This window comes from Cyprinus carpio, chromosome A14, assembly GCF_018340385.1.
Source record: "Cyprinus carpio isolate SPL01 chromosome A14, ASM1834038v1, whole genome shotgun sequence".
Taxonomy (NCBI): Eukaryota; Metazoa; Chordata; class Actinopteri; order Cypriniformes; family Cyprinidae; genus Cyprinus; species Cyprinus carpio.
This window is the reverse complement of record NC_056585.1, coordinates 9,655,437-9,680,335: the sequence shown is the minus strand read 5'-3', so window position 1 is coordinate 9,680,335 and position 24,899 is coordinate 9,655,437. Positions and strand designations below refer to the sequence as shown.

Here is a 24,899-nt window from a genome sequence, read left to right as displayed (position 1 = left end):
AACCTTAAAAACAAGCATTATTCACTTTATGAACAGGGTTTCATTTCAGTCAGTCTCGTTCGACGTTATGGCAACATTGAGGCTAGGGATCTCATTTTGGGAGCCTCACCACCTCTGAGCATTATGAGAAATGGCCAATGACAACAGGCAAGTGGAATTTGCATGCCAATCCACTTGCCGTACATACAGGTATATAAAATGGAGGAGTGATTTTTGCTTCGGAGCCGATCGCTTCATGAAAGCTTTCTCTCCTATCAAGAGATCTACGGAAAAACAAAGAAGCCTACACTCTGCAGGACATTCTCGGCTGCGTCATTGAGCGCAGTCAGCAATGTGTTGGCCCCTGTTTAGCACAGTTCCATCTCTGCGCACTCCAGCCTGAAAGAGCAATTTCTTACAGTTTGCTCGGTCGAGAGTGTCTTTTGAGATTCTGACCATGTGCTTCTGCGGTAGTTTCCTTATGATGGACACGATCGCTGTCTCATGTGTCTGGGCCGCAAGCATGCTGAGACGGCATCTGTGGATGATTCATGCCCCAACTGCGAGCGCATGTTCATGGCTATCTCTCTTTCATTATGAGGCTTCCCTTGAGCTCTACCCAGTCCAGTTCCTCTGGATGTAAAGATATCCATTGGTTAGGAACAAGGGAGACATGAGAATTACCTGTGGTCAGGAATGTTCCACCAGGCCAGCTCCAATGAAAGTACTGCTCCTCATAGCGTACCCCGTTGATCTCCCAATGATTGTGCCATCCCGCGGCAAACCCAGTCTCATTCAGGGCTCCTGAGGAGGATAAGATGTCTACCGCAGTATCGGTGGAGGGACTATCGTCTTCTGATGCTGAAGACTCTGCTGAGAAGCTCCTGGCTTTGGCGGTTACACAGTCGGAGTATTAAGTAGAGTTGATGGTCATGCTCCTTCGGGCTGCCAAGAGTTTCGGGTTGGAGGTGAATTCGCCTCCATCCCCCAAACACTCGAGGCTGGACAACTAGTATCTGGGCTCCGGACGTGACTCTCAGCCACGCTCCGTCCCAGTGCCTTTCTTCCCGGAGGTTCATGAAGAACTCACCAAAATGTTGAAGGCCCCCTACACTGCCTGGTCAGGTTTGAGCTCTTCCCTCCAAACTACCTTCGATGGTGGGGCAGCCAAGGGGTAGGTCGATGTTCCCCAGGTGGATCGTGCGGTTGTGGTGCACCTGTGCCCCCAAAATGCCGCTGTCTGGGGGAACCATCCGCGCCTCCCATCCAAAGCCTGTAAGCTGTCATCAGTCCTGGCTGCCAAGGCTTACAGTGCTGTGGGCCAGGCCGCCTGCACACCACAGCCATCCTGCAAGTTCACCAGGTCAAGGAACCCCTCGGAACGAATGCTCTGGCACATAGCTGGCCCTGGGGTTTATGCAAGTACATCGTCCCTCAGTAAGCCTCCTTGCACAGACCCTGTGCAAGATCAGGGATGACAAGGAGCAGGTCTTTTTGGTTGCGCCATACCTGGACCTGGTTTTCCGATCTCACACTCCTTGTGACAGCCCCTCCTTGGAGAAACTCCCTGAGGAAAGACCTTCTTTCTTAAGGGCAGGGCACTATTTGGCACCCATGTCCCGATCTGTGGAACCTGCACATTTGGCCTTTCTGTCCAAGATACTAGAAAAGGTAGTATCCTAACAATTATATTCCTTCTTAGAGAAAAATGGTATCTGTGATGATTTCCAGTCAGGATTTAGACCTTATCATAGTACTGACACTGCTCTACTTAGAGTTACAAATTACCTGCTCTCATCATCTGATTGTGGTTGTATATCTCTATTAGTGCTATTGGATCTTAGTGCTGCGCTCGACACTATTGACCACACCATTCTTTTGCATAGACTAGAACACTTTGTTGGCATTAATGGAAGTGCATTAGCATGGTTTAAATCATACTTATATGACCGCCATCAAATCGTAGCAGTGAATGGAGAGGTATCATATTGATCACAAGTGTAGTATGGAGTACCTCAAGGCTCAGTACTAGGGCCGTTACTCTTCAGGCTTTACATGTTACCCTTGGGAAATATCATCACGAAAACACAGTGTTAGCTTTCACTGTTATGCTGATGATACTCAGCCACGTTTCTAGCATTTGTAAAACTGCATTTTTCTATCTCAAAAATATATCTAAATTACAGCCTATGCTCTCAAGGTCATATCCATAAATGTTAATCCATGCGTTTATGAGCTCAAGGTTAGATTATTGTAATGCTTTATTGGGTGGTTGTTCTGCACACTTGGTAAACAAACTCCAGTTAGTCCAAAATGCAGCAGCTAGAGTTCTTACTAGAACCAGGAAGTATGATCATATTAGCCCGGTCTTGTCAACACTGCACTGGCTCCCTATCAAACATTGTATAGATTTTAAAATCTTGCTTATTACTTATAAAGCCCTGAATGGCTTAGCACCTCAGCATTTGAACAAGCTCTTGTTACATTATAGTCCTCCATGTCCGCTGCATTATCAAAACTCTGTTTTGATAATACCTAGAATATCAAAGTCAACTGCGTGAGGTTTCCTGCTCTCCTATTTAGCGCCTAAACTCTGGAATAACCTACCTAACATTGTTCGGGAGGCAGACACACTCTTGCAGTTTAAATCTAGATTAAAGACATATCTCTTTAACCTAGCTTACACATAACACACTAATATGCTTCTAATATCCAAATCCGTTAAAGGATTTTTAGGCTGCATTAATTAGGTAAACCGGAACCGGGAACACTTCCCATAACACCTGATGTACTTGCTACATCATTAGAAGAATGGCATCTACGCTAATATTAGTCTGTTTCTCTCTTATTCCGAGGTCACCGTAGCCACCAGATCCAGTCTGTATCCAAGTCAGAGGGTCACTGCAGTCACCTGGATCCAGTACGTATCAAGCCCAGATTGTGGATCAGCACCTAGAAAGGACCTCTACAGCCCTGAAAGACAGCGGAGACCAGGAAAACTAGAGCCCCAGAGACAGATCACCTGTAAAGACCTTGTCTCAGACAACCACCGGGACAAGACCACAGGAAACAGATGATTCTTCTGCGCAATCTGACTTTGCTGCATCCTGGAATTGAACAGCTGTTTTCGTCTAGCCAGAGGAGAACTGGCCCCCTGACTGAGCCTGGTTTCTCCCAAGGTGTTTTCTCCATTCTGTCACTGATAGAGTTTTGGTTCCTTGCCACTGTCGCCTCTGGACTGCTTAGTTGGGGACACTTCATTTACAGCGATATTGTTGACTTGATTGCAAATTATTGCACAGATACCATTTAAACTGAACTGAGCTGCATAATGAAATCACTGAATTCAATGATGAACTGCCTTTAACTGTCATTTTGCATTATTGACACACTGTTTTCCTAATTAATGTTGTTTAGTTGCTTTGACGCAATCTTTTTTGTTTAAAGCGCTATATAAATAAAGGTGACTTGACTTGACTTGACTTGGCTTACCGGACGCGATAGACCTCTCTGGCCTGTCTGGAATTTGAGGACCCCCAGAGATGCCCAGTGAGTGTTTCCTTCCTGTAAGAGAAGTTGGAGACAAGGCTGTCCCCCTCCACTTTAAAAAAGTGTATGTTTTCGTCATTGCGAGAAAGCAATCCGATCCAACGGACCAACTAACCAGGCTACATCACAATGTATGATGGGTAATTACATAAATTCTGTGAAAAGTATTAGCTTTATTGTTTTGCTAATACCTCAACATGAACCTGTGAATGTCTGTGGGTGAGCACGTCTTCGCCATTCAAAATCAAAGTGTACTTTTGCATTTTATAATGCCATCTTATTGCTCTTCTTCTTAGTAGGTGCATTTTAAAAATGTGTTCCCAATGAATCCTGGACTCCTGCTCAAAATGATCAATTAATATAACAACAGCTACAAAAAAACAAAACAAAAAAACAATAAGCCCGCAAAGCTGTTGTCATTCCATCCTGATGGACGACAGCCGTGACAGCTAAGTTGAATCCCGGAAAATAAACCATGGAACTTTGACCAATAAGAAACAGTTTACTCGTGCGTGACTTGAATTAACAAATTTGGTTCATTTAGAAATTTTGCTTTGTGAAAGCGAACCGCACCAAGAATAAAAAGCAACATTTTAATAATTTTAATCCCTGTTTCAGAACAAAGCAATCGATCTAAAGTTGTGGAAGCACCCTTAATCATATAAACAAACAAACACAAAACGAAAGTAAAAGCTGCAGCCCCTCACAGACAACTGCCGCATAAAACATAACAAATCAACAACATAAATAGTCCAGGCCTGGTCTTGTCCTGAAAGGCACAATATGTAAGATTTTTTATTAAAATACCCAAAAACCACTAGAACAGTGTTATATATTTTGCTTACATTATCCCAAATGTTTCGAAGAATGTTTAAATCCAGAGAAATAAGCAATTTTAACTAGTGACACAGACCGTGTCCATAGTGCCTGCCAATGATGTCATGACCCCTCGATTTCCCTCGGTTTTGTTTTGTAGAAAACATGGAAACACCAAAGACGCTTTAATATGTTGTGCGTTTTAATAGACCGGTGATGACCACACAGAGTAGCATTATAACAGAACTTTCAAATGTATCTTGTATGATAAAACAGCGCTGCTTTTCTTTTTACCACATACACACGACCGGAAGGAGTGGAAGCGGTCGACTGTGGCATAATGAAAGCTCCGCTGCGTGTCGCGCTCGTTCAGTGGCCTCATTTTGCTTTGACGGCTTTCAGTCTCACCCTGCTTCACTCTACTACATTAATAAATCATTAGCTCATCCATGAACATGAATTCTGCCCGAGTCCCCTCGTATTGCATCGGCTGTGGGGATGAAGACGACAACTCCCATGATTCCACACTCAGTCATGGCGTCATCAAACTATGCCTTTGTTTCTTTGTTTTGTTTTGAATATGCACCCTCCAGTGACGAAAAATTACATATTTTGTCTTTATTATCCTTCAGGGCTCCCCCGTGGGACTCGAGACCGGTGAGTGGTGCAGGTGTGGCTCATTATCATTTACTCCACTCGCCTTGCTCCGTTCCCATGGCTCTCAGCCCCGCCCCAATAGTCACACTCACATTAACTTGTGGACCCGGCCCAGTTATGTGCCCAAACATCCCACCACTTCCTTTCAGGGCCAACTTGCAAGCGCTGCCCTTGGAGGAGGCAAATCCAGCTCTTGTGTTGCTGTGTCCCATTAATGCTTTGCACATTTAGGTGGAATGCACAAATCTTAAGAATCTCTGAGCAGATCTTTGTTTGCTTTGGAGGACAGCAGAAGGGGAAGGCTGTCTCCAAACAGAGGTTGTCCCACTGGCTAGTGGATGCCATCACCTTGGCATAACAGGCACTAGGTGAGCCTTGCCCCCTAGGGGTGAGAGCTCATTTCATTTGGAGTGTTGCCTCCTCCTGGGCATCGGCACACAACACCTCTCTAGCAGACATCTGCAGAGCTGTGGGCTGCTCGACACCTAATAGCTTCGTAAGATTCTATAATCTCTGGGTGGAGACAGTTTCCTCCAGTGTGTTGGGTACAAAAAACAGGAATGCAGCACCATTCCTCTGGTTAGGATATGTTTGCTCATCTTCTTCCAGTAAGTTCTAGCGAAAGAGTCTGTTGCCATGTCCAGTATTTGGGTTGCATGCCATTAGTCACCCCATTTTACTGGACTGGTGCCATACACAAGATTCCCTTGGAAATCCTGTATGTTCTTTCACGGTACCGTTTCCCTTGGTAAACTTGTGTCTTCCCTAGACAGTTTGTTTACTGTCAGTTCCTGTTGTGTTCCCCTGAACTGGGGTCACAACAGTTTGTTTGACTGTGCTGCGACTGGTCTTACTGTTTACATTACTATTTGGATGTGTCTCTGCACCCCAACGGTTGCTGAAATGTAGTATTGTGAGAATGTCCCTGGTAAGCCAGCATACTTCTTGTATATTGTATTGTTATGTACTTCTGGCTTATGGGGCATTGGGTAGGTTACGGACTGAGTTAAATCTGTCCTGATACGCTTGCTTGCGAGCACCTGGACCTTCAATTTTCGTAACACAGTTCTGGTTGTGGCGCTTTCCACAGGGACCCCTAACATCAGTGTCGATGTATCATCGAATGTGACTGACTGAAAGGGAATTTCTCGGTTATGTAAATAACCCTCATTCCCTGAATGAGGGAATGGAGATTTACATCCCTCATGCCACAAGCGTGAACTGTGCTCAATGCCGAGATGCTTTCTCGGCTCCTCAGCACAAACCTGAATGAGTGGATACATGCCACCATCTTTTATACCCACATGTATGGGGAGTGGCTTGGCATGCAAATTCCACTCGCCAATTATCATTGGCCATTTCTCGTAATGCTCAGAGGTGATTACTTCTCCTAAGTGAGACACCTTAATGTCATTGTCGATGTAACATCTCCATTCCCTCCTTCAGGGAACGAGGGATACATATGTAACATACACACATACTTAAATATGTTTTGTTTCTTGAACATTAACTGACATAAAATAAGTTTAAGTTTTTATATTTTATTTTATTTCAGCTAGTTTCCAAGGCAACATTTCCATTTTCATTTAGTTTAGCTTGATGTACTTTAATAACTAAAACTGTAGTAGTAATAATAATAATAATAATAATAATAATAACAACAATAATGATAATTAATTAAATAAATAAGTAAATATTACAGCTATACAGAAAGCTAAATATAAAACAATCTAATAAATATTAGAAAAACACAACCACATTACTAAAACTTTAAAAGTAAAACTAAAACAAAGAATATAAAAATAGAAATTTAAATTATTAATAAAAAACTATAACAGTATCTCAATAATATTAAAATAGCACTGTTTAAAAATCAAAACCTTGTTTCAAAACAAGAAAAATTAAAAACAAACTATTCACTTTATGAACAAGGTTATTATAGTTAACTAAAACTAAAATCATACCAAGATGTTTTCATTACTTGAAATACATTAAAACAATGTTAAATAAAAATATATATATATATATATATATATATATATATATATATATATATATATATATATATATATATATATATATATATATCTATATGGAATAGCAGTACTTAAATAAATAATAAACAACACAAATATCCCTTTAAAGTGGAAGTGAAGCAGTCAGGCAAGTTTATATAATTTAGTAAACTGATTTCCACTTTAATATATATATATATATATATATATATATATATATATATATATATATATATATAATAGACATGATTAATGTAGCTGGCTTGGAGTGAAGAGTGGGTTGGAGTGGGTTATGTCAAGACCGCGATTCTGACATAATTTTGTGTGCATTTGGTCAAGAAGACGTGAAAGAGAACTCAGTTTGGTTCTCGCATATGCTGTCTGAGGTGCGGCTTTTTGTGTAAGTGTGTCCGTTTGTGCATACAGAAACGGTCTATCACAGCACTTAAGTACCACACTGAAATCTCATTCGCGCTATCTCATGCTTGAATGGCTTAAAACACTTTAATGTTTAAACTGACGAGGCTTAAAACATGTGAGAATGATAAACGTTCTTGAGGAGGCAGCACTAGCTCGATTGTTCAGATAGCTGATTAATTAAACACTGGAGTGTCCTATTAACAGCAGGTAAGCATATTGTATCCACAGATGAGCATAAAATATCTTACATACCACTACTGGTTAACGAGCCAGTGTAATGCAAATATGTCTGAAAGGTCTGACATATAACAATACCGCGAGGATATCATCACGTTCTCACAAGACACATTAGCACGAGATCTCGTCACACCTCTAATATATAATCTAATATATATATATATATATATATATTATATATCCACACACGGTTCGGGACGGCACAGCCAGCTGAACGAATTGTATCAGTGCATTCTTTTAAAGTGACAGCACTTTCTTAATATTAATCAAACAGCAACCACAAAGAAATCACTCACTGCTCTTGATTGAATAGCTTTTATAACTTTAATAAAGATTCGTCTTTAATTTATACAGTCAAATATGCAATGCAGTTATACATTTCGTTACTTTATTCAATTTCTGTACCTAAGAACTAATGTTAGACCTACCTAAAAAAAAAAAAAAAAAAACTGAAAATCACTGTTTATTTTATTTGGATCTTTACTCTATTGCAGGGATCTTCAAATCTGGCCCACGAAATCCACTTTCCTCCAGAGTTTAGCTCTAACCCCAATCAAACACACCTGAGCATGCTTATCAATGTCTTCAGGATCATTAGAAAATCACAGGTACAGTCGTGGCCAAAAGTTTTATGAATTACATAAATATTAGTTTTCAAAAAGTTTGCTGCTAAACTGCTTTTAGATCTTTGTTTCAGTTGTTTCTGTGATGTACTGAAATATAATTACAAGGCACTTCATACGTTTCAAAGGGTTTTATCGACAATTACATGACATTTATGCAAAGAGTCAGTATTTGCAGTGTTGGCCCTTCTTTTTTAGAACCTCTGCAATTTGACTGGGCATGCTCTCAATCAACTTCTGGGCCAAATCCTGACTGATAGCAACCCATTCTTTCATAATAACTTCTTGGAGTTTGTCAGAATTAGTGGGTTTTTGTTTGTCCACCCGCCTCTTGAGGATTGACCACAAGTTCTCAATGGGATTAAGATCTGGGGAGTTTCCAGGCCATGGACCCAAAATTTCAACATTCTGGTCCCCAAGCCACTTAGTTATCACTTTTTGCCTTATGGCACGGTGCTCCATCGTGCTGGAAAATGCATTGTTCTTCACCAAACTGTTGTTGGGTTTTTGGAAGAAGTTGCTGTTGGAGGGTGTGTTTTGGTACCATTCTTTATTCATGGCTGTGTTTTTGGGCAGAATTGTGAGTGAGCCCACTCCCTTGGATGAGAAGCAACCCCACACATTAATGGTGTCAGGATGCTTTATTGTTGGCATGACACAGGACTGATGGTAGCGCTCACCTTTTCTTCTCGGGACAAGCCTTTTTCCAGATGCCCCCAAATAATCGGAAAGGGGCTTCATCTGAGAATATGACTTTGCCCCAGTCCTCAGCCGTCCATTCACTATACTTTCTGCAGAAGATCAATCTGTCCCTGATATTTTTTTTGGATAGAATTGGCTTCTTTGCTCCCCTTCTTGACACCAGGCCATCTTCCAAAAGTCTTCGCCTCACTGTGCGTGCAGATGCGCTCACACCTGCCTGCTGCCATTCCTGAGCAAGCTCTGCACTGGTGGCACTCCCGATCCCGCAGCTGAATCCACTTTAGGAGACGATCCTGGCGCTTGCTGGACTTTCTTGGACGCCCTGAAGCCTTCTTTACAAGAATTGAACCTCTTTCCTTGAAGTTCTTGATGAACCTATAAATTGTTGATTTAGGTGCAATCTTAGTAGCCACAATATGCCTTGCCTGTGAAGCCATTTTTATGCAATGCAATGATGGCTGCACACGTTTTCTTTGCAGGTCACCATGGTTAACAATGGAAGAACAATGATTTCAAGCATCACCCTCCTTTTAACATGTCAAGTCTGCCATTCTAACCAAATCAGCCTGACATAATGATCTCCAGCCTTGTGCTCGTCAACATTCTCACCTGAGTTAACAAGATGATTACTGAAATGATCTCAGCAGGTCCTTTAACCCTCTGGAGTCGATTAACGCGTATACGCGTTTTGGGGTATTTTCTCCTGATAACCCCGAAAAGAACTTAAATTACACTTTCAGTTTTGATCGTACAGATAAGAGCAATACATCAATCGAATCTGTAAAAGGGTCTACTTTTTTTTGTATACAGACATAATAACAACAAAAACTTTGTGCACTTATAAAATAAAGATAACAAACAAGGAGTGCTGTCTGCAGCCTTTGTCTGCGCTGATCTTCAGTTACAATGCGTCATTAAAATGAACTGTAACTCAGTGAATACTCAACACCGAGACATGAGAGAGATATCTATAGAAAGCCTGACATGTCTACTTTTAAACTAAACAAATTTTCTGCTGAAAACAAATATTCTGTGATAAAGTAATCCATATGAAAACAACGCGATGTCTGTTTTTCACGTCTCCCTTCATTATCTTCTAATGCGACCACGCCCCGCGCCGAGCGCGCTTTTGAGATTCAAATGTTTCACTGAAGCGCGTGGCTTTTGAATACGCCCACACAACAGAAGACAACGCAGCGAGATTGTTCTTCAAGTTTTTTTTTATTTTACTGTTTGCGTCGCGATGAGAGGAATAAGACATAATTTACCCCAAAAAGATGTGATGTGGTTGAGGATTTGAGATTTGGATTTCCTCAGAAAAAAAGAATGAAGCACTTTATTCAGCAGAGTTCATAAACATGAGTAAAGTCTCTTTTTATTTATTTATATACTTGTACTAGTTTTCACATAACGTGCTCACAACAGACCCGGAAGAGAAGACAATGCTGAATTTTTCCAAACTATAATTCCTGACTAAATGTATAATCAAGTGAAATATTATGAAGTTTCAATAACAATATACACTACTATACCATTCAAAAGCTTGATGTAAATTATATAAATGTAACAATAAATGTAACTGTAACAAATGTAACAATCATTGCTGTTCTTTCAATTTATCCCCCCTAAAAAACCTAAAAAAATATTCTCAGCTCTTTCCAACATTAATAATAATAATAATAATGATAATAATAACAATAAATGTTTTTTTTTGTAGAAAATACGATTGTTAAAAGGATTTCTGAAGGATTGTGTGACGAGTAATGATGCAAAAAATTCAGTTTGAAAGTCAGCTTTGATTGTTCCTAATAAAACTTTTTAACTGCACTCACAAGTGAATATTAAATTATGTTGTGGGATAATTAAATATATTCTAAATAAAACTACAAACACATAAAATTATATACATTTATTTTTGTCCTCACATTCTTTCTTGTAACGTCATCCCTCTCAGTGACACAGCTGACTGAATGGCTCATTATGCAGCTCATTATGCAGGCCTTTGTCTTCTCAGGTGTGAATTCATGATAGTTGACGCCTACTCGCATATGACTTTTACCAACAAAAAGTGTCTTAGAAAATTTAAATCAATATATTGTTTTCTGTAAGTGAGTAAAACAAGATGATTTTCACATCATTTAGAAAAAAAAAATTCTAGGGCTACAAGCTCCAGTTCTCAAAATTCCTGGGAACCAATTTTCTGTATGTGTTTTATTGCCTTATTCAAGTGATTTAACATTTTTAGTTTTTCACTAACTACGCATAAACATTTTTTTTTTCTCAAAAACACAATCATGTACATACATGCTGCTCGCATATTATTATAGCCTAGTTTGTGCTGATTACAGTGAGATTAGACTTTAGCCATTTAGATATTTATAAGAAACTGAAAAAAGCACAAATGTCAGGGCATGACAAAACTTCTCCAGGCCCCAAAAATACACTTAGACTCCAGAGGGTTAATGACAGCAATGAAATGCAGTGGAAAGGTTTTTTTGGGATTAAGTTAATTTTCATGGCAAAGAAGGACTATGCAATGCATCTGATCACTCTTCATAACATTCTGGAGTATATGCAAATTGCTATTATAAAAACTTAAGCAGCAACTTTTCCAATTTCCAATATTTATGTAATTCTCAAAACTTTTGGCCACGACTGTACTGTAGGTGAGTTTAATCAGGGTTGGAGCAAAACTCTGCAGTGCACTGGCCCCCCAGGGCAAGATTTGAGGAACCCTGCTCTATTGTTTTTTTTTGTGCTGTGCTTGTAGTTAGATAGATTATTCTTATTTTTACAGTATAGTTCTTCCCTAAACATAGCAAATACCAAACCATACCGAAACCGTGACTCTCGTGATACAAACTGAACTATGAGTAAGTTGAACCATTCCACCCCTAATATATATGTCTGTATGTATGCATATGTGTGTGTGTGTGTGTGTGTACTGTATATATCAGCTGTTTGCCATGGCAACATTTCTCATTTTTCTCAGGTAAAAACCTCTTTCTCTGTGGAAATAATTAGCTTGAGTGTGATACTTTAATTGATGTAAACATAACACTGAAGTTCACCTGCAGAGCAAAACTAATGCATGTTAAGCAGGTTTGAACACACCTTCAGCTCTCTAATTCAGACAAGTCTTATGGCGAGTCTGTTCATCCATCACTCTACAGTGAGAAAAACCCAGAAGAAAGCGTTCAACATTGAAAGATTATTCACCACTAAAAGCTGTGGAAACCTTGTGCAAAAACATAAGTATAATTCCACATTTAATTAAAGTATTAAAACGATAAACGCTAGGGAAGTTGAGACACCACAGGGGTTCGGCGGGATGGGATTTTAATGAATGTGCTCAGTGTTAACTGAAAACACCCTTCAGGACACGAGCGATGGGTGGAACCCGTGCGCCTCTCGCCCTGGTGCCCCATGGGAGAGTGGCGTCTCCCAAAACTACTGAATATTCATGAGCTGCACTCTGATTATTGGCCAGTTTCAGAATAAGAGCATTTAAAGGGTTTGCTTTAGTAAAGAGTTCCTTCTGCTTTAAAATAAAGTTTGGAGAAGCAGAAGAGATTCGAAATGGCCTAAGGAAGAAGCTTCAAGGACAGAACCAAAGAGACAATTTACACTTCATGAAAGCTGTGAAATGCACGCACAGAAAAATACACAAAGCACCGCAAAAAACACACTAAATTTAAATACCAAGAGGTTGAGTTACTGCAGTTAAAGTTTACATATATTAAAGTTTTAACCATTGTGCTGTGCTGGAAATCCTTCCTTCCCAATCGAAAATGACTGGCCTTTTGAAAATTGCTAGTAAATCTCTTAATATCCAATATTATCACCAAGTCTTAGATTCTTAAAAAAAAAAAAAAAAACTTTATTTCTTTCAGAACTGATTTATCGTAGTCCTCACTGATCTGAGCTTATGCACCTGAGTTTTTAAAGGGGTCATATGATGTTGCTAAAAAGAATATTATTTTGTGTATTTGGTGTAATGAAATGTGTTTATGCGGTTTAAGGTTATAAAAACATTATTTTCCACATACTGTACATTAATGTTTCTCCTCTATGCCCCACCTTCTGAAACGCATCGATTTTTACAAGGCTTTTTTTGTTTGTTTTTTACAACGATATTTACAATCGCTCTGAAAAATGAGGTATGCTCTGATTGGCCAGCTATCCAGTGCGTTGTGATTGGCAGAATGCCTTATGTGTGTGACGGAAATGTTACGCCTCTTAACATAATGTGATGCGTTGTCCAGCCGGAGCGATGAGACATAAACATAAAACCCATTATAAACATGATATAAACATGATGTCTAGTCCTGTCTTCTTTTGGAAGGCAAAAACAAAGTAGTTTCGCTTTCTCAATGAAACAGCGTCATAGAGTGAGCCGCTGCCAGCTTGAGTGAGCAGAGGCTGGTGGCTTGAGGCGGATTCTACGAAGGAGCATACCTACCTACTACAATGAGAATAAAAGGAACGCCTTCTTTCTTTGCGTGAACATCTGGGCGGCATTATGCAAATCTTCCCACATACTGACGTAGATATGTGGGGGTGTGTTAGAACGAGCCATCTTTGATAAAGAATATCTCTTTGGATTTGAGACTTTAGTCTTTGCAACTTTACAGATCTTCTTTATTCACCAAGAGCTTGTAACACTCCAAAGAGAAAGGAATATTTGAAATCGCATCATATGACCCCTTTAAATAAAATAATAATTAAAAAAAAAAACATTATTTGTGACTAATTTTCTCAATGTTCAGTTAAAAACTGAGGTTTAAGGTCATATGTATGAGGCCTAAAAGAAACACAAAACCTGTGGTAATTAAAAGAAAACAGAGATTGACAAATATTGAATCCAATATTTGGTAGTAATATAGCATAACAGGACATTTACAAGCAATTTTTTATGTAGGGAAGTCATTTTTGACCACAGACACCAAAAGTGGAAGAAAGTTGGAAAAAAAATAGACACATCTGAAATTCTAATGATTATGAATGCATTTATTTAATTAAATGAGTGTATTTTATTATATTGCTCTTGCAGCCATTTTACAAAATCAATAACCACTGAAGGTTGTCTACCATTATTTTAGTATCTTTGAAATATTATTACAGTTATATATTTGAATAGTTTTTATTTTTGTACTTGTTTAACATTAATGACAGACAGCACGGCTTTATTAGGCTGCTGTCCCTTTAAGACAGACTGCACGGATCCAGTGTACTGAAATGCAATGGTTTTCTTCAACAATCTCAACAACTGCTTACATTCACTTGCGGTGGAAGTGTCAATATGGGCATTTTGACACTTCATTTTGTGAGTATTTGGTCGCTTAAGTGCAATAAGCTGCAAAAAATAACTCAATTTGGCACTCGCAAGGTGTTGGCGAAGCGGCTGACTGTGAGCTCACAGAAAACCATTGTGTAGCACTTAAAAAGATGGTTTTAAAAGACAAAAAATGACGTGCAAATGATACAGTTTTGTGATGATGCAACAGTGACACAATTAGGCAAGTGACAATGCCATCAATTGTCCACAAACGCGAGCAGAAATCTTGTATTGCAGCATGCAGTGGCTCTCTTGTAGTGCAGATGAGATGCACTGATGTGAAGCTGTTTTGAGAGAGTGAAAGAGGGAGAGGTACCGCTAAATCACTCATGCTGTTTTCACATGAATGATTTGATTCCATGTTCTGTGTGGATTTATTAACACCTAACTTAAATGCTATAAAATATAATTCAAAATATTAACAAAAAAATATGATACTACAGTATCTCACTGATAATACTGGCTCAGGCAATTATCTGAAATAAGTTTGAAAGTCTGTGTGAGTTCCTCCAGTTCCTCTTCCTCACACACAGGTTTGGAGCTAAACGTCTTTACCATGTTGACTCAGTGAACTGGGTTTTTTCTCAAGGTCAAGCACACTGTAATCCAGCTAAAAAAAAATAATAATAAAAAAGGGAGAAAAGAAGCGAAATCCTGACATTTGAAATGAAACATTGAGCTCATCTTTAAAAGCCATGTGGTGAGTCCTGATACAGACGTGACGTCATACACACACACGTGAGTGAGAAAGTGGTTACCATAGCAATTGAACAGAATTAAACTGAAAAATAAGAAAATGAAAAAGAAGGGCAAAGAAAAGAATGTAACACTTAATTCAAATGTTCTGCCGCCCAATGATGAAGGAAACGCTCAATTAAACAGGTCGCAGGTCACATGTCTGATGCCCTAAACTACCCAAGGGTCGCTTTTAATGGTGATAAAAAGACTAGAAGATTAAAATCATGGGCAGACTTTTGATGAATTAATGCTCAGATGTGGCGCTGAAACGAGCTGCCAGTGAATTCAAGGCGGTTCCCGTGGTCTTAAAGAGAAAGAACTGAGTGATTCTTATACAAACACCATCATTAGACACACACTAAATTATAGAGCCTTACAAAATACACTGCGTTGAGATGCACAAGTGAACTGCACAATCACAGCCAATCACAACATTTGATGTTTAATGTTAAGATTTTGTTTTTTTTTAATTGTGATATATTATTTTAATTTAAAATAACTGTTTGCTATGTGAATACAGCTTAAAGCTGAATTTTCAGCATCATTGCTCCAGTCTTCAGTCACAGAATCCTTCAGAAATCATTCTAATATGCTGAATTGCTGCTCAAGAAAATGTCTGATTATTATCAGTGTAGAAAGTTCAAAAGAACAGCAATTATTTGAAATGGGAATCTTTTGTAACATCATGAGACTAGACATGGTATTCAAAAGAGGTCTGTTTTGATGCAGACAGCAGATGATGCTAATCACAAATAATAAATCAAACTAACCAACAATGAAACTCTTCAAATTCATCTGTCAGTAGGACAAAGTCAGATCAGACAGATGTCAAAATGGACAGCTTGTGACGCGCTCGTCCTCAAAAACCATCAAAAAAATTACAGAGAAAAAAAAAATCGAGTTTTCAATGTGGATAAACATGGTTTATGTGTTTTGTGATGTGAATTATTGGCTCTGTTGTTAATTGCACTGAATCCCATTTCTGTTTATGCAGTCAACTGGCTGAGTATTTCTCATATTCAGCAGCCTAATACAATATTTGTCTCAGTGTTTGGCTGGTAAATCTCATTCCTGCTGTTGATGTATTTACTAAATAGCCAGTTTTGCTACTACGCTTTGTGTTATATATGTTATTAATTTAGCATTTTGTTGGGGTCTGCACATGAAATGCAGAGACAAATATAACAATATGTATGTTTAAGACATTTTTGTCTTTTTTTTAATAGTATAAACAGTGTTGGTACTATGTTGGGTTCTCATTTGGAGATATAAACATGATCCATAAAGTAAATAATGCATATTTGTACATGTTTGTACACAGAATCACATGTTTGTACACAGATATATTAATTCAAGAATTGCTAGATTTAAACTTGCAATTCTTAGAAGAAAAGTCAGGAAAAAAAATAATACAATATTTTGAGATTCCAAATTATCTTTTTATTTTTCTGTGGCGAAAACAGGCTACCATACCTTGTCCATTGTTTTTCTCTGTAAACATGCACTAGACAGATACGTTTGACCATTGCACTCGTTTCTTTTGCAGTGTCTACTCCATGCAGAAATGTAGTGCTGAAGTCATAAGATGTTTAATTTTTAAAAAACACATCTCAGGACCTTGCGTTGTTTTTGTTTTTTTTTTTTTTTTTTTTGGTTTTTTTGATTTTGTGTTTCTAAAACATGAGTGAATGGGTGTTTGGAGGTTTTTCACGTTCAGCAAGTTTCTGCATTCTGCTGCACTGCTTTTTCCATGTTTTCTATGTAAACATGCACTAGATGGATGCGTTGCATTCATCTTGCGTCTTTTGCAGCCTCTAGTGCATGGCATGCGCATGACATAAAAACATGTCTTGTGTATTTAACCACAAAAGCATGTTCTGTGCATTCAAAAAAATGACGCAGTAAAAATACATCGGAAAAACAATTCAATGTTGCAGTGTGGATTGCAAAACACATACTGTTTGAACGGGTTTAGACGTTACTATTACTTTAATATAAATCAAACAAAACAGTCTGTAGTGTGTACTTATGTATGTGTAAAGCGCAGTCACAGTGCACTGAGGGCATTTATAAACTCAGACAGGATGAGCAAGAGAGTGATGCAGAGGAGAAAAGAGGCAGAGAGGAGGTTAGTGGAGGACAGTGTGTGTGTGTGTATGTGTTGCTGACAGCGCTCAAAGAGACTCCAAACACCACACAAGAATCCAGAACGCCCTCAACTGCCCAAGAGATGCGGATTAGCTCTTCCTGATTATCTGCCCTGTCACACTCGCGTCATCCTTCAATCTCTCAAAAAACAAACACAAACACAATGGCGTGATCAGTCTAACTGCATACAAGAAAACGAGAGAGTGCACAAATCAGACATCCGTTGACGTTCAGACCAACAGCACTGAGTAACTTACGTTTTAGACACAATATTCCCAGTTACTTTGTGTATTTGCACTCCACTAGTGATAGCAGTTCCAAACAAATCCTCAACAGCACTTAAGTGAAAAAGTGATGTGACACACAGCCAAGTATGGTGACCCATACTCAGAATTCGTGCTCTGCATTTAACCCATCCAAAGTGAACACACTCAGCAGTGAACACACACACACACCGTGAACACACACCCGGAGCAGTGGGCAGCCATTTATGCTGCGGCGCCCAGGGAGCAGTTGGGGTTCATGCCTTGCTCAAGGGCACCTCAATCGTGGTATTGCCAGCCCGAGACTCGAACCCACAACCTTAGGGTTAGGAGTCAAACTCTCTAACCCAGTGCTTCCCAAACCTGTCCTGGAGGATCCCCTGCCCTGCACATTTTGTATGTCTCCCTAATCAGAAACACCCAATTTAGTTCTTGCAGTCTCTACTAACGAGCTGATGAGTGGAATCAGGTGTGTTAGATAAGGGAGTGTGACGTGACATACAGCCAAGTATGGTGACCCATACTCGGAATTCGTGCTCTGCTTTTAACCCATCCAAAGTGAACACACACAGCAGTGAACACACACACCGTGAACACACACCCGGAGCAGTGGGCAGCCATTTATGCTGTGGCACCCGGGGAGCAGTTGGGGGTTCGGTGCCTTGCTCAAGGGCACCTCAGTCGTGGTATTGAAGGTGGAGAGAGCGCTGTACATTCACTCCCCCCACCTACAATTCCTGCCGGCCCGAGACTCGAACTCACAACCCTTGGATTGCGAGTCCGACTCTCTAACCATTAGGCCACGACTTCCCCCTACAAAACATACAAAACATACAAAAGGTGCAGGGCAGGGGGCCTCCAGGACAGTTTTGGGAAGCATTGCTCTAACCATTAGACCATGACTTCCCTAATGCTGCACTCATGTGCTATCAAAATGATCATAACTACGAGTTTCCTAGTCAGAATAAACGGCCTTTCTAGTTGTATTTACAACTGAGAAATTCTGAGATCATTTAGTTTCCGAGTTGGGTGAGCCATAAACTTTAAATATGGCAGAGGAGAGAGCAGTTGCATTCATTTTTCTCACAACATCTACATTACTTTCTCCTGCCATTATAGTTATGTGTATTTATATAAATAACCATTTGATGCATATTGTATGTATTGAACACATTGAAAATATAATTTATTTGACCGAAATCTAGGAATGTTTATATGATTACCAATGAAAGAGACGTTACATTTTATTCAAAAGCTGTTGGATATTGACTAAATATATTCTAATCTGTAACTTTTGGCTCTATAAGATTTCCACAAAAAACAAACAAGAATGAATAGGCTGTCCACCATGATTTCTGTTCTTTCAGACAACAAAGCACAACTTCAGAAGTGGGAAGTAGGAAGTTTCAGATAGCATGTGAAGGCAGCATTACTGTCATGCATTTCCAAAAACATAGTGGCATTCTCAGTGAAACATTAATTCCTGTATGAATGGATGTTTTTGAACGAATCAGTTGAATCAAGGATTCAGTGATCCACTCACTTATTTTGTTCCTGAATGAATCAGTGTTTTTGAATGAATCAGTTGAGCGAATCACAACTACGGTCACTTATTGCCCTCTACTATGGTAATTATGTAACTTACAGAAATAGGCAGTGAAAATCCACACAAATAATGTGCAAATTGACAGTCTGACAGATTTATATCTACCTTGTATTTTATTGTTATTTTTACTATTTCATTGTTTTAATTTCTTTAGTAGTTTTTGTGTTTTTGTTCTTTTTGTTGTAAAACACATTGGACAACTTGGGTTGCAATTAATGGTGCTATGTAAATAAAGTTGCTATTGCTATCATTTCTATTATATTTCATTATTTATTTACATACATACATGTTTGACTGCATTATGCATTACCACAATAGGGTGCATTAATTTTCAACAATTCAACAATTCATAAGCTAATTAATATCAGATTAATATGAATAAATAAATGCATACATATTTATTTATATGTAACACATACAATAAATATTATTTAAATGCATAGGAACAATGTGAACCACAAGGGGACTAACTCATGAATATTAATTATGAGATGAATATTAACTGTGTGGTGCAACATTCACAGAGTGTTTTCAGTGTTTTGTATTACTCCTAAGAAAAAACACAACTAATTATGTAACATTGTTGCCTTATACAGCAAATAAATATAAGTTATTGGGTTTTGTTTGACATGTCATTACTGCTCTTTTGTTGTTGTGGCTTTGATGGCGAGTCTCTCAGCTGTCAGAGGGCAGTTTCACACAGTGATGGTCTCAGCAAAAACAACATATTAGGGCCACTGCGGTTTCGCTCAGAGCGTCTGTTTTCACTCTCTCCTTCTTCACAAGAGTAGGAAAGGGGATCTTGTCTTTGTGATGAATTGCGGTGGGAATTACTGCGGTAAAAACACTCGTCTCTTTCATTCGTTGTTCTCTCCTCTCAGCACGTCAGCTCTAATTGGGACGGTGACGGAGGTGAGTTGCCGTCCACAGCCCAGTTTCCTTTCCAGTGTTTCATTGACAAAGGACATCTGCAGCCACAAGCCATCCTGGCTGAAAATGCACCGTCCGTCCCCAAAGACTTTGATACCTGTCCTGCAGCCATATTGGCCCAATCGCAGCTGTACATCCCAGCTGGCTTTCATTGCCGCCCAGCGGCCATTTTGGCTCAGACATGACGAAGTGCTCCCTAAAATGCTGGAAAAACAGCTTACGCTAATGTTGGCTCAGCTGGTGCCATTCATTTGCAGAGGAGCGCAGATGAAACTGCTTTGGCCCGCAGCATTACAATTTGTCTCATTTTTGCTCTAACAACAAACTCTCACTCAACCAGCTTCCTCTTCCTCAAGTCAGATCCTTCACACTAGACCAGAGTCTGTCTGTTCAGTTATTTTGAAAGATTTTGGATTCAGTTTGCATGACATGCAATTCATCTATGAGAAAATAATACATTTTCATTGCTTTCTCCTGCCATTTGAGCTTGTTTGCTTTTGATGGTGAAACCAATGTGACAAAAAAAAAAAAAAACTAAAGTGAAGCATTTTCCAATGTTGGTATTTTCTAACTACGAGTCTTTGCTACAGCGGACCCTGGTTTGAATCAAACAATCAAGCAATCAAGTATAAAAACTACAGACGAGAGAGAATATTTGCATTCACTAGCTAGCAGAGCGAGTCTTGACTGTTAAAGTCAATGTAAAATCTAAATCGACCTATTTCCTTCCCTTATACATGATCCTGATCTTAGTGTAAACAAATCTTTCGTTCACAATATTCCAAAGGATTAATGAGTGCTTGTCTAAGCAATATTTCATCAACATAATAACGATTTTACTTTTCAGCTGACGTCACCAACTACCTGTCACATATGGAGACACATTTTTTCACCACACAATCAATTCTTTGAGGACAAAATAGGATGCTGTCCATCATCTTTACATTTTAATAGGATGCAAGTCACATTATAAAAGTAAAATGGGTTGTGAACATGATTTTTTTTACCATATAAAGCTGAATGTACAGTACATGAATGTCTAAGGCCTCTAAATGTTCAACATGATCAAAACTTTGCTGTTAAACTTGTCACAAACAATCTACTACATTCTTCTGTCATCTGACTGACTTTGATACTTCATGATGAACACTTAGTGGAGATTTTCCAGTTTGAGTCTCTAAATAAAACGGAGTTTTTTTTTTTCTCCATATTCTCACTGCATCAGACTATATGAACCATAAAAGGCCTGATAAATCAAATATGACACTCAACAAAAAACACATTCAAACTTATAAACTCTTCCTTTTGGAAAAAAAAAAATATATTTTTCTGACGATTATTTCATGTCATCATTCAGTCACCACACACTCTCTATGCGAAACCTCTTGAGTAATGAATGAGATGCTGTTAGAGCCATCAGGATGGTCAGAAAACCCAAGGTCCGTTCACTCACTGACTCCAGCTGTTCGCTTCCCCCAGGCTTAATTAGATTAAGTGCCAGAGGCCACTCTGGCTCCTCGGCTCAGCATGCCAGTTCAGATTCAGCCATTGCGGCTCAAACGCCGCATGACACGCACAGGCTGTCGGATGCTACGGCTGCCCACTGGACATGAGGGGGTCAGACAACTCGGACAGGCTCGTTTTAATTCAAATCCCACTTATTCTCGCTCTCTGTTTCTCTCAGAGGAATGCAGGTCAAGTGTCTAATCACAGCGACGCAGAGCCACCTCAGGTGGGACTGTAAACTCTGTAACCCCCAAGGGGTTAAAGTTCACCTCCAGAAGAGTGGCCCAATTAGTGTCAGACTCACTGTTGCTGTGGCAACCAGGACAGAAACCACAAGAGTTGAAGAATTATGCAGCCGTATGAAACACAGGAGAAAGACTGTGAGGGCACAGGGTCAAAGGTCACGCTATCATGTTTGGGCTCTTCTGCTGAATCTGGAATCTGGCTCATTACTGTCTTTTTATTTTTTATTTTTTATATTATATATGTGCTATAATATTTATGAGAACTAATATTTATTGCATGGATTTTTGATCACTGGTCAGAAATTTTCTTGAGCAGAAAATCAGCATATTGATTTCTGAAGGATCATGAGAGGCTAATGATGCTGAAAATTCAGCTTTGAGCACAGGAAAAAATACATTTTAATATATATTACAATAGAAAACAGTTATTTGAAATTGTAGTAAGATTTCACAATGTTGATGTTTTAAGGTATTTTACTGTGTTTTACTCTATAAATTCATACTGACACTAAACGTTTTGATTGACAGGGAGACATAGATAGATAGATAGATAGATAGATAGATAGATAGATAGATAGATAGATAGATAGATAGATAGATAGATAGATAGATAGATAGATATTCACTCACCATCAGCCGTTCTGCTCTTGGTCTGTGAGTGTGATTTAGGTTTCAGCTCTGATTGAGGGTTCGACTCGCTGTCTGTAAGAAACAAATATTACCCCTGTCACATACACATAGAATCAGGCATAAATACTCTTCAAATGTTTTGCGACAACAGTTACTGTCAGTCGACTGTATTTTACAGCATTGTGCGCTTTGTTAATAATATATGATAACTCCAGAATCAGGAATCGGAATTGTTTCCAAAACTGAGGAAGCGAACTGCACTTAATAAGCTGCTCTGCACATTCATTTTATAGCTGTACAGTATCTTCTGACTAATTTATGTCTAGGAATTTCATGAGAAGTATCTGAGACATCTTGGGAATTGAAAGACCAAAGTCCAATGAAAGAGCGAAGTCGAGCAATGCACAATAGAAAATCTCCACAAACACCTCTTTTATACTGCATTTAATAATAAACTTGATCTGCAGGAGATGTGTCAGTGGTGAACAGATTGAAATACTGAATGAAAATACCACATTATTACACCAGTGCAGGTTTGTGAAAAATACAAATGTTCTTGAAATACAGTGTGCAACTGCATAGAGAATTTAGCCTGAACCTCTTTTTCAGATTTATTTATGACACAGAAAGTTTTTTGTGCTGCCTGACACGCTCTCAGTCTCTGTCTCTCTGACTGCGTCACAGGGGAATAAAACGGCAAATCAATTCACTGCCCAGTGTGTGTGAGTGTGTGTGTGCGCTGTTTCTCTAGTCATTGTTTTTTCATTCTTTGTACATTTCTTTCATTTTTATCCTTTCATTTCATTCATTCTGTCCATCTTTGTGAACACAGGGTCAAACAGAGAACAAATAACTAGCCACTATCAGAAACACCACCAAAATAAAACCTCAAACCAATTTCCTGCATGTTGCTCTCTGATCTTCCCCTGAGGCAGTGTGTGCATGTTTGAGCTTGTGTGTCTTTTTAACAGTGAGACAGCTAAAATGAGAATCACTGTTTGCGTACAGCCTGCGGACAGACAAATCACAAATGAGATCTCTTTAAAATCTTAATTGTCTCTACTAGAAAGGAAAGATTAAATAGCGTTTTACATACGTCAGACGTTTCGCCAGACCTCAGTAATCTCACGTCTCACAGAGGAGATCTTAAAGTCTCAAACTGTGTTTAGTTTTATAAATAACCAAAGTCTGCCATCATAATTCAGAGACCTCCACATGTTGTCTTAAAATTTTCTTATCAAATGATCTGTAGAAACGGGAATTCGATTCCAACAAGAATCGATTCTTTGAGTTATTGGGAATCAAGAGTCGGTTGGAATTAATTCTATCAAAGGGAATCGATTTCTCTTTATAGGGATAATGAAGTAGTAATTGTAAATTTTTAATTTAATCACTTACCCCCATGTCTTCCAACCCGTAAAAGCTTAATTCGTCTTCGGAACACAATTTAATATATTTTGGATGAAAACCAGGAGGCCTGTGACTGTCCCATAGACTGCCAAGTAAATTACACTGTCAGGGTCCAGAAAAGTATGAAAGAAATCGTCAGAATTCAACAATTCCTTTGTCAACAGTCTCCTCTGTGTCTCTCCATATCACCGTATGCTGTGTATGCTCTTCTGTATCAGCCGCGCCAAAAAAATGCATGGTTTTCTTTCAAATCTAAGCTAAATACACATAGAAACAGCGCATACTTGTGGCGTGGCTGATACAGAAGAGCATACACAGCATACAGTGATATGGAGAGACACACAGGAGACTGTTGACAAAGGAATTGTTGAATAAAGTCATTTTTGTTTTCTTCGCTTATAAAAAGTATTCTCAGTCACTTCATAACGTTACAGTTAAACCACTGATGGCAGATGGATTATTCTGACGATGTCTTTCATAGTTTTCTGGACCTTGACAGTGTATTTATTTCTATGGGTCTATGGGACAGTCTCAGGCCTCCCGGTTTTCATCCAAAATATCTTAAATTGTGTTCCGAAGACGAACGAAGCTTTTACGGGTTTGGAATGACATTGGGGTAAGTGAATAGTGACAAAATTTTCATTTTGGGGTGGAGCATCCCTTTAATATCTTTTTTTTTGTTTAAAAAAGTTAATTATGAATTTGTCTCTTAGTCGCTCGATAATAGTGATGGGCAGTCCATTTTAGACGTTCTAGTTTGTTTCAATGAATCGGTTAAAAAACATTGTCACATACAGTACATATTTCTATCAATTTAGTGTCATGGTATGTCACACTGTAACATTCAAATAAAGCCATATGTGTAATGGCATATTGCTGATTATTAAGTGAATGAGTTACTAATATTTTACTATTTTAATGCGTTTGACAGAGTTACATAAAAAAGGGCTTTATCTGAGCATTGGACACACACACACACACACACTCACTCACACACACACACACACACACACACACACACACACACACACACACACACACACACACACACACACACACACACCTCTGCTCCTCTTCATTTCATTCT

General features: G+C 38.9%; 1 protein-coding gene across 6 annotated transcripts in view; it reads right to left on the bottom strand.

Annotated features, from left to right (window-relative positions):
• The window catches only part of LOC109097575 (SPARC (osteonectin), cwcv and kazal like domains proteoglycan 1), a 327,147-nt gene that overhangs the window by 53,572 nt on the left and 248,676 nt on the right, over positions 1 to 24,899 (bottom strand). For 3 of the 6 annotated variants that reach the window (XM_042770615.1, XM_042770609.1, XM_042770610.1), the window contains one exon: positions 22,403 to 22,474. The exons of the other annotated variants lie outside the window; for them this stretch is intronic. In XM_042770615.1, coding sequence (XP_042626549.1) covers positions 22,403 to 22,474 — 72 coding nt within the window. The remainder of the gene's footprint in view (positions 1 to 22,402; positions 22,475 to 24,899) is intronic. 6 annotated transcript variants of the gene reach the window in all.